This window comes from Archocentrus centrarchus, chromosome 11, assembly GCF_007364275.1.
Source record: "Archocentrus centrarchus isolate MPI-CPG fArcCen1 chromosome 11, fArcCen1, whole genome shotgun sequence".
Classification (NCBI taxonomy): domain Eukaryota; kingdom Metazoa; phylum Chordata; class Actinopteri; order Cichliformes; family Cichlidae; genus Archocentrus; species Archocentrus centrarchus.
The window spans coordinates 27,544,600-27,555,898 of record NC_044356.1 but is presented as its reverse complement, the minus strand read 5'-3'; the positions used below and the strand labels follow the sequence as shown (position 1 = coordinate 27,555,898).

General features: G+C 42.4%; 1 protein-coding gene and 1 long non-coding RNA gene across 2 annotated transcripts in view; both read left to right on the top strand.

Annotated features, from left to right (window-relative positions):
- The window catches only part of LOC115788570 (uncharacterized), a 12,757-nt gene extending 10,892 nt beyond the window's left edge, over positions 1-1,865 (top strand). Inside the window, exon 3 of the long non-coding RNA XR_004020603.1 lies at positions 1,248-1,865. This is a non-coding gene — a long non-coding RNA (uncharacterized LOC115788570). The remainder of the gene's footprint in view (positions 1-1,247) is intronic.
- Positions 1,866-4,278: 2,413 nt separating this feature from the next.
- hsbp1l1 (heat shock factor binding protein 1 like 1) lies at positions 4,279-8,081 on the top strand. The gene is made up of 3 exons (XM_030741621.1): positions 4,279-4,497; positions 4,588-4,654; positions 7,172-8,081. Exons 1-3 carry the CDS (start codon positions 4,417-4,419, stop codon positions 7,264-7,266), a joined length of 243 nt encoding a protein of 80 aa, XP_030597481.1. The 5' UTR covers positions 4,279-4,416; the 3' UTR covers positions 7,267-8,081.
- The last annotated feature ends 3,218 nt before the right edge of the window (positions 8,082-11,299 follow it).

The following is an 11,299-nucleotide window of genomic DNA, read 5'->3' as shown; positions in this document are numbered from 1 at the left end:
TGTCACTGCCACAGTCAAGCAGGCCAAAGTCTGCTATTAGAGCAACGGAAATGTAACAAAATTGGCCTTCAAAATAAAAGCTCAAACTGTTTAGTGTAGGAAATGAGTGCGAGAGTTGTAACTGTTGTTATAATAAGTGCCGTTGCCTTGATGAAATGCCTTGTTGACATTACTTTACACCGCAGACGAAAACACAAGAATGAATTCAACATAACTCAAAGCTGCAAACTCACACATCTGCTGTGTTTTCTGATCTGTTTACTAGAGCTTTTACTTTACTTTTTCAAATTTGCTGTTTAAATTTAAAGTTACAGTTTGTAATCAAGGTCATTATATCAGTATTGAACACATGGATGTGATCTACCTCATCATTAGTAATTCAATTAAATGGACTTCATTAACATGAATGTTTAAATTAGAATTATGACATTCATAATTCTAATTTAAACAGATATTCGTTGTAGACAACATTTCCTGTCTAGAACAATAAACATAGCAGTAGTAATTTAGAAAATACCTTTAATTGCGTCATAAGTTGCTTAAGTAAATCGAATTATGATTACACTCGAACAAATTTTCTGTTTTGGAAATCAGTAAACTAATAAAAACATTTTAAGAACACCATAGGCAGCAGATCTGTGGTTATAATTAGTGGTTTTATTTGTGCTAATCTTGTTAATCTTTATTTTGTCTTTACGGCGGCGCTTCTGGGCTACTTTAATGACTAAAGCCGATTATATTCTTAGAAATCTCTGGTGTTAGACACTTTCCCCTTCACGCCAGCTGATGGCTGAATGTTGGCAACCCTGCTCAGACACTGAGAGAAACAACGCGAGTCAAATTTGCAGCACCTGTGTGCTCGCTTTTGACTGATTTGCTTGACTGATTTTATCCATAATACAGTCACCAGTTAACACTGATGACTGTATTATGTCAAAAACACTGAAGTGATTCTCAGACATCCTACTCTCATATTAAAGCTCTTACTTGGCATTTACACCTTAGTAATATTACAAAAATGGGACCTATTCTATCAAAGCTGAAGCTGTAAGTCATACACTTAATTGTTCAGGCCTGATGACTGCAGTGTCAATGTCTCCTCTCTGCCAGGCTCAGGGACAAACAGAGAATACAGATGTTCCCCCTCATCGGTGGCTGTCCGGGGAGGGAGCGGACTCTTCTGCCTCGTATGTTGTGTGGACAGAATTGTCTTTTCTAACCACGTGCTTCTTTAATCTTTTCATCAGGCTGCTCTGGAGGAAGCACCGCAGCTATCCGGGTGTTACAGGGACGAGGAGCGAGCTTTTGATCCACACAGACACGTGGGAGGTTCCTCTGCATCTTCAGACTCACTTCAGACTCATATACACAGAGTTAGCAGTTGTTGCTGGTCCACCTGTGAGTCACTGATGCTCCTCAGTGGGCTGAGCCTCACCAACAGCTGGATGAGCAGATCCTCCAGCAGGTCACTGCTGACAGTCACTGCAGCAGGCAGAGGAGGCTGGGACCTGAGAGAGGAGCTGTGGATCAGCTCAGTGCTGGTGGAGCTCTGAGTGTCTGCTCTCTCCAAATTGTTTGATATGTCGGACTTCATGTTCTTGAAAAGTAATTAGATAAACGAGGATCACAGACTATTCAGGTCACACCTTGGCATTTGTTTGAACTTTTCTTGCATCATGCTTTTTCTACCTCAATACTTGTTTAAACATAAGGTGGGACACCTGGTCCCCCCCCCAGTCACAGGTTTGGTCTGTGTGCTGGGAGTTCACTGACTTTTCATATGGTGAGATGATGTTTTATTTGGTGTTTTCTGTGGTTTTTGGTTTGTAGAACACTTTCAGTGCTCCATCAGTAAGTGATCGGCTCCCATGTGGCCTCCTCTAGTGTATAGCAGAACTTTAGTAAATGTTTTAATAAAAAGCAAGTTCACATCAAATGCTAAGTATAACTGAAATGATTTCACAGAGCAGCAAAATCAGTGGCGGTCCTAGCCTGTTTGGCGCCCTGGGCGAGCATCCCCGCCGCCGCCCCCCCCCCCCCCCCCCCCCCCACACACACACACACACACACACAATAGCGATCGCCGCACTACTACACTTGGGGGGGTAATGAGCGACTGCTGTGTGGTGTATGTAGCTTTCTGCCATGGTCTGACAGACAGGCTTTAACAGAAGGTCCCCCCACCATCACAGGCACACTCAGAATTTCTTTTAAATTTTTATTTGAAAAAACATGGAAGAAACTGAAATATTACACAGCTTCTGCTTACCTTTATCTTTGCTTGTTTCTCCTCTTCTTCTTTTCTCTTTTTCCTAAACTGTGCACCTGATGGCTTTGACCTTTTCCTTTCCATCTGCCACAATTCGCCACCACCACCGCCCATCCCCAGGGTTGTCAGATCTGACTGACAGTTGCCAGCCCAACACAACAAAACCTCCACTGAAACTCATGTTAATAGCACCAGGTGTGATATATATTTAAATATACAAGCTTTGGGTAACTTGTTAAAATTTTGGCTGCTTTTCACCATATTTGGTAGGTTTTTAGGAAGTTTTTATTGTAAAATTATATATCTATATAATTTTATAATTATATAGAAATATCTATATAATATTCCACCCCAATGTGTTCACAAGCTGCCCAATCTGGCAACACTGCGCCATCCACCAACATTTGTCCAAACTGTCTAGATTCGTATTTGTGTTATTTTTTTTATCAGGATTCGGGTTCACACAAATACTGTGATTTAATGACCATATTTACAGTATTATAAATGAAATGGGCTTTGTGTTCTATCAGTTGTGTGCATCTAATTTTATTAGACGCACAGATTCATTCTGTGGAACATGGGAGGAAAAAAAAAAAAAAGAGTCAGTTTTGCATATCTCGCAAAAGTTTTGCGAGATCCTGAGTTACTTTTGCGAGATCTCGCAAAACTTTTCAATATTAGGACATACACTTCGCGTTAATCTTGATATGGCAGTGTCCGTGAGGATGAAAGGTTTGGCGAGAGACTGCCAGCAAAAGTCGCCTTTATTTATAATTCCGCGGTTACTGTTGGCTGTAACCAGGCCCAAACTGTACAGGCATGAATGAATGAACCCGGCTGACAGTCTCACTCTCACGCCATCACTGCTTCACTCGACTCGCACCCCAGGCTGAGAGGAGAAGGGGGCGGGGCAGCGCTGTGTGTGTGACGATCGAGTGAAGCAGTGACAGCGAGACAGAGAGAGAATCCCCCGCCTGCCCTTTTTCTTCAGTTACAACCTGTCTGACCATGGCAGAAAGCTACATGCAATACACAGCAAGCAGAGGGCGCCCATTACCCCACAAGTGGAGCAGTGCGGTAGGCGTTGCTGCGGCGATCGCAATGCATTGGGGGAAGGGGGGCGGTCATGCCGCCCTAGATGAAATGCCGCCCTGGGCGGCTGCCCATGTCGCCCATATCAGAAACCGCCACTGAGCAAAATAGTTAGATTTTGGTGTCTGCAGACACTGAGCTCATCACTCCTCGAAAATATGTTACATATAGAAATTGGGCAGCGAGGGGTAAATATCCACCTGAGGAATTGTAATGGTTAGGACACCTTCTCAAGCAGATCCTTTGATCATGGTAATTTATTTGAACAAACATATTTTGCTTCAAAATTTTGGTGTTTAAAATTCTGATCAGTCAAGTAAGATGCACCGCCTGCTTTCTAATAACCACAGATTTTATATCAGAAATGTTACATCTTGAGCTCAACTAGAGATGAAGGCCTAGTTTCCCATACAGGGATTATCTCTAATCTTGGACTAAATACTTTTTCCTATTGTGGTCTTCAATGACTTTTTCCTTTTAGTCTAGGACCGTGCTTAATCCATGACTGGGAAACCGGCTGGAAGGCTTTTGCCACCGGAACCTCACCCTGTGTTGTACCAACCAGGCTGTACTAATTGACAGTGTTGTCTGGTGTCCTTCAAAAGCGCAGAAATCAAGGAAGAAAAGGCAGAGCCAAAGATGACGGCATCACCAAACCAGGCACAGCAGTGCATTTACTGGCAAACTGGAGTAATTAATACTAGTCTTGTTTGACACCCCTGCTGTGTGTCAGTCAGTGCATATCAGCACAATAAGAACCTGTAGACTACTACAGCAAAATGAAACCCTTTAAATACTGTTATTCTCCTTGCGACACTCCACTGAAGACTAAATGTAGTAGAGCTTTCGGTGCCTTTATTTTGAAAGGATCAGCGATACAAGCGGAAGTCGTATTGTTTTTACTCGTGTGGACTCAGCAAACCGCAAAGTTAAGGGAGTCACCGGCCGCGCCGCAGAGAGGAAACTAAGTCGGGATTTTTTTTTATCCTGGGTGTCACAGGCCAGTGCAGCCAAATAGACGGAAATAATTTTGTTTGTGTGGCGCTTAAATTTCAATGCAGCCGAACGGTTTGTGTGTTGCTGGAAAAACGATGTCTAAAACGAAGAGTAAAGCAGCTGAAGACATGGCCGAGGCGGTGAGTTTGTTCTCTGTGACCTACGTGTCTTGTAAAGAGCACAATCAGACAAGCAAACATTTTCGTAAGGACTTTTTTTTTGGTCCGTAGATGGAGACAACCATGCAGCGACTTCAGCAAAGATTCCAGAGCATCTCTGAACAGCTGGAGTCCAAACATATCCTTTTTTTTTTTTAAACCACGTTTTGTTCACTTTCAGGCGTTTTTATTGACGCAACGTCAGATATCTAAAAGTTAAGCTTGCTGAAACACACCTGAGAGCAGTTACGTTACTAATGAGACCTTCTCCTGTCAAAGAACATGTGGCCACTAGAGGGCGTCCAAACTTTACTGAAACTACCATCGCATCCCATCCATTTATCAAGTGTTGTAGAAGTTCAGGGCCATTAGCACTGAAGGGAAAATAAGCATGTTTTAAAATCACGCTATTATTGGTTTTTATATTCAATTCAGTTTTATTTATATACTGCCAAATCACAACAAACAGTCACCTCAAGGTGATATAATAATTTTTTACAAAGTGAGTAACAACTGTACACTGTACTGTATTTGTATATTTGCATTATCTATTTAAGACACTTTGGCACCCACTAAAGAGGTTTCTTCCCATTAAAAAAAAAGTCAGCAGGCAAGTACACAGAAAAAGACTTATCTGCTAGGGGGTGTCACCAGATACATGAGGGGGAAATAATTATTTGATCCCCCTGCAGAATTTGTAAGTGTGCTCACTTATGAAGACGTAAACAGTCTATAATTTTATGGTAGTTTCATTTTAATGGCGGGAGACAGAATTTCAACCAAAAAATTAGAAAAAAATGACAAAAACAGTTATAAATTGATTTGCATGGCACTAAGTAAAATAAGTATTTGATCCCTTAGAACCCAGTCACAATTCTGGCTCCCACAGATTCAATAAATGAATTAGAGATACTCCTGATCTCAGCTCGTTATGTGTATGAAGCGCACCTGTCCACAGAATCAGTTTCTTCCATTCCAACCTCTCCACCACCGTGGGTAAGACCAAAGAGCTGTCAAAGGACGTCAGGGACAAGATTGTAGACCTGCACAAGGAATGGGCTTCAAGACCATCAGCAAGAAGCTCAGTGAGAAGGTGACAACTGTTGGTGCAATTACTCTGAAATGGAAGAAATATAAATGGCCATCACTTTTGGTCTGAAGCTCTATGCCAGATCCAGCCTCATGGGTGAGGATAACTGTGGGAAAGGTGGTGGATCTGCCCAAAGCTACATGGCGGGAGGACCACAGTCACCAAGAACACCATTGGCAACATGTTGTAAGGGATTGAAAACCTTCAGTGCCCGCAAGGGCCTCCTGCTCAAGAAGGCACATGTACAGGCCCGTCTTAATTTTGCCAGTGAACATTTAAATTCAGAGAAGGCTTGGGACAAAGTGCTGTGGTCAGATGAAACAAAATCGAGCTCTTTGCAATGTTCTAGCTAGAAATAAATGGTAGACCTTGGGAGGGGAAGCGCACATTTTTTTTTTGGTTCAATAGGAAGCCCGAAATTGTATCTTTTTCACCCTCACTTCCTCACTGGTCGCTTTCTGTAGCCCTGTGAAGTCTTGCTTGAATGGGAGAATTGCAAGATTGCACATTGTGAACCAAATTGGCAGCGCCCGGTGGTATGTTGCAAATTGCGGTAAAATAACAGGGCCGAAAACAAACAGGTGAAATCGAAATTGTGTGAAATATCGATCGTTTTCCTGAATATCTCGGACAAAATTAAAGTATGCTCTGAAAGCCTGCCACAAGAGAACATCAGCCCGGCACAGTGCCAGGCACTAATCTGCCGGCTGGAACACTCTTTGGCATCAACTCGACCTGCTGTTTGGAGGAGGAGAAATGCTGACTATGACCCGAAGAACACCATCTCCACAGTCAAGCATGGAGGTGGAGACATTATGCTTTGGGGCTGTTTGTCTGCTAAGGATGCAGGAGAACTTCACTGCATTGAGGGGCCGATGGACGGGGCTGTGTACTGTAAAATCTTGAACTAGAGCCTCCTTCCCTCAGCTAGAACACTGAAGATGGGTCGTGGATGGATTTTCCAGCATGACAGTGACCCAAAACATAACGCCAAGACAACAAAGAAGTGGCTAAAGAAGCACATTAAGGTCATGGGGTGGCCTTGCCAGTCTCCAGACCTCAGTCCTATAGAAAATCTGTGGAGGGAACTGAAGCTTTGCATTGCCCAGAAGCAGCCAGGACACCTAAAGGATTTAGAGTTTCTGTCAAGAGGAGCGGGCCAACATCCCTCCTTAGATGTGTGCAAACCTGGTGACGAACTACAAGAAACGTCTTACTGCTTTGCTCGCCAGCAAGGGTTTCTCCACCAAGTGCTAAGTCGGATTTTGCTTGGGGATTACTGGCTGATATTCTGTCTCTCTCCATTAAAATGAAGCCGCCATAAAAATGAGTGAGTCCTGGTCACTGCCAGCCAGCTTCCTTCATGATTCTGTATGGGCTTCTTAGAACAAATAATCTAATGCTATTGTTGGGATGTTCTGACAGCACTAATTTATACCTTGAACCTCTGCTCCTCAGAGGTAGTCTTATACAAATGGCTGTGAAACATTAACATAATGTAGCTGTAGAGTAACATTAGTTTGCAGATGCATACGTGCAGACTTGTTCATTTCTTAATGCTCCCACTTGATCAGATGGGAACCCGCATCAATGACCTTGAGAAGAACGTCACTGAGCTCATGACACAAGCTGGTATGGAGGAGCAGCCTTCTTCAAAGTGACGGCTCATCTGTCCAATGAGCGTTTTCTGTCGGACTTCCTGTTAAAACAGTGACCTCACATTACATCAGTTTTGAAACAGGACCTGTGTTGCTATCTCTGAAGTGGATATCATGTTAAATCTGAGCCTGATGTCCATGTTTTCCCAAGTGCTACAATATGCTGCTCAAATCGTGTCCAATAAGAATGCTGCAGACACAAATTTCAGGGTAGCCTGTGGAGAGTTATTGCAAACAAACTCTTAATGCCTTCCAATTAAAAAGTCTTATTTTCCACTTTTCCAACTCATGACATACAGTCTCTGACCACTTTATTAGGTACACCTATACAGTCTGTTGGACAACAGCGCTGCCTCATCTCATATTCCTCCATGACCAAGTTATCGCTGTCAGTTTGAGTGGAAGTATTCAGAGAAGTGCTACTTCAACTGTATGCCTATTCTCAGGACAGTCTGTATTGGTTGTAAACATATAATTAAATGCCTTTCTGACCCTCTGCCAATTACAAACAAACTTTAGTATCTTGTTAAAGGTAAGGTTGATGGCTGAGCTGTTATGAAGGACTGCACTTACAGGTAAGTGTCAGCATAGCACATTTTCATAGGCTTTATTAATCTCTTAAAACCGACATTGTTTGCATGTTATGGGGGTTGCCGTCCCTACTTTTACTGTCACATCACTATTCTTTACACTGATCAAGCATGACATTAAGCCCACCCGCCTAATATTGTGTTGGGCCCTCTTTTGCTGCTGAAACAGCCCTGACCCATCGAGGCATGGACTCCACTAGACCCTTGTAGGTGTGCTGTGTGTGAGATCTGGGGAATTTGAACACAAGTCAACACCTCAAACTCACTCCTCAAACCATTCCTGAACCATTTTTGCTTTGTGGCGGGGTGCATTATCCTGCTGAAAGAGGCCACAACCATCAGGGAATACTGTTTCCATGAAAGGGTGTACATTCTTACACCTTTCTCAGAACCACCATTAACTTTCTTGGCAATTTGAGCTACAGTAGCTCATCTGTTGGATTGGACCACATGATCAGCCATCATTCCCCACATGCATTAGTGATCCTTAGCTGCCCATGACCCTGCCGCTGGTTCACCACTGTTCCTTCCTTGGACAACTTTTGATAGATACTGACGACTGCAGACCAGGAACACCCCACAAGAGCTTCAGTTTAGGAGATGCTCTGACCCAGTCATCTAGCCTCCACAATTTGGCCCTCATCAAACTCTCTCAAACCCTTATGTGCGCCCATTTTTCCTGCTTCTAACACATCAACTTTAAGGAGAAAATGTTTGCTTTCTCCCTAATAGTAGAATAGAAGAAGCAATAGTAGAAAAAGCTGTTTGGCATTGGCAGAGGAAATTTGACAATTTTTTTAATGGGTGCAACCCACAAATACATTTTACTTACAAATATGACTCAATTTACAGGGAAATAAACAGGCTTTCCAACAGTATAAGATTTATTGCCAAGAAGCATTGTTACAACAAAGAAATAAACAACCAAAATTTCCTTACTGTTTGTGCTAATTATATTTGTGGCTGCAGCTGCTCTCCAGTAAGTGTCTCATCCTATGGATGATCTCCAGTTCCACCTTCTAGAAATCCTTTTGAGTTTTGCTTAGCAGCACGTCAGGGTCTAGCCAGAAAAAATTCACAGGCCAGCTGAGGGATCCTCCTCAGTACGGAATGGCTGCTTGCTAGTGCTAATGGCCACGCCTGTGATGATAACGATGCCTTCCGGTAGCTAACAGCTGAAATTCTCAGCCCGGTGCAGCACTGGGCGATCAATCGCTAGCTAGAGCCCTGCCTGTACCAATTGTTCACCTGCTGCAGTTCTGGTAAGAGTACTTTCAATCAGAGCAGTCCAGCATGGCTGAAATATGCCCATGTGATTGACAAGATCCTCTCTGGCAGAGCAGCTGAACATTTTTTTTTAAAAGATATTTTTTGGGCCTTTTGCCTTTATTGGATAGCAGTACAGTGAAGATAGAGAGGAAAGAAGGGAGAGAGAAGGGGAAGATAAACAGCCAGGTCAGCTGCATTTTGGCCATGGAGCATGTGGCTGCTCCCCCACTGAGTCCTTTGCAATTGCCGGCTCCATAAAATGTTACCAGGGCCACCACTGCCATGTGAGCCACACTTTAAGATCCCTGAGTCAAGACCATTCATGTTACAGTTGGGGCACTCAAAGCTTCCACTTGTGCTAGAAAGAACCTACCTTGAAATATATAAAATAAAAGAAGACCAAGAAGCCTTTTAATAAGCTCTACTCCCTTTGGAAAAACGAAGCTGTAGAATACAGTGTTTGAGCGTGCAGCAGGCAGTGGTTGTCAGGCTTTATGTGGCACATCCTGTGATAGCAAGAACACCTCAGCAAACTATTATTTGTTTTCCATGCAAAAACCATTCCTGTTGACTTAATATTTTTCCCCTGGGTTTCCACAACCCACCTGCAATGATCCATGCCCAACATTTGGGGTCACTGTTTAAGCTGGTTAAAAAGACGAGCTCCTGACGAATTACGAGGTTAAATTACTTTAGTTACTGTCAAAGTGTTAAGCAGTTATACTTAAGCTCTACCCAGGATACTTTTGTGCTTACATTTGACTTGTGCTGCGTCACTACTGTTGCACTATAATACAGCTGCTGCTGGCACCTTGTTTCAGTGGATTCACAATTCATATTAGAGCGTGTGCCATCAGTGACAGTAGCTCACAGGAAAAGAAGGATGGAAAATACCCTTCATTTACTTACATTTAGAAATGCTGCTGCCTTCAAATTGCAAGCATCAATAAAACATTCAGTATTTATTTTTCCTACAGTATATTGTCAGAAATATCATTATTTCAGATTTCCTTGAAATGTGATATAATTTTGAGGCTATATCACCTACCTCTAGTGTGGAACAGTCTAAAACCTGAAAGGCATTTCTTAACTTTGCATCTATGCAAAAATAAATAAAATACATAAATCCAGTTTATGTCCTGACCCTTCAGAGCACAGATAATCCACCCACTGTGTGACCTCTGAAGGTCCAGCTTAGAACTTCAAAACTTTGTGTTTGTTCGTAGAAATGCTGTTCTCACAGCTCATATTCTGTTGTTTTGTTGAAATGTAACATTTCTGGGAGATGATACCGTTTAAAATTGATGCAGTTTATTTCTGACCTTAATATCACATAATGTGTAATGTCCCATCCAGTGTCATTAAATTTTTGTATATGATTTCCTTTGTTTCTCATGCAGCAGCCAGATTATTGTGAAAATTAGGAAAGTGAAATCAATAAACTGATTCTATAATAGTGAACAAGTATTAATTAACAATGCACTTCTGGACTAAAGATCTCTCGGGACTCCCAGGGCCTAACTGCCTGAGGAGAAAGGGGTTTTAATTAAATATGTAGCACTAACCACTTTTTACATTGCGTTGCCGTATGTGGCTTCCCAGCGCAGCAAGTTGGGAGGAAATGCCAGTAAAAAAAAAAATGTAACTTTGGTGTGTTGTATTTTCTGTCAAAGATTGTCCTAATGAAGCATGGATTTCACTGTGGAGTTTTTAAATATACCAGTGCTGCAACAATGTGCTCCTATGTCCAGACCAATTGCTGTTTATTTGTCACTTAAAGGTTCCAGGAGCTAAAAAACAACCTTGATTGTTCCAGCAGTGCAAACACAAAGAGGGAGACAAAGGTATCAGAACTATGAACAGGTTCCTGTGGTTCAAAAGCACCAATGGAGAAAACGTATGTGCTTGTTCTGTAGAGCTGAAGCTCTGCTTCCTTCACAGTTATCAGATGGATGCTTCTACCTCTGTCATACAGTACATCTTGTTCATCTGCCAAGGTGAGAGCTTTAACAGAGATTGCTACCTATCCACATTTAGGAAAACACTGCAGGGAGGTGGAGCATGGGAAAAAGGAAAAAACCTTTAGATTTCGGTGTGAACCTGGATCATGTTCTTAAAAGTGCCCTCTAGTTAGTGGATATGGTTTTAAGCTATGAGACATGACAATGTATGGTGTG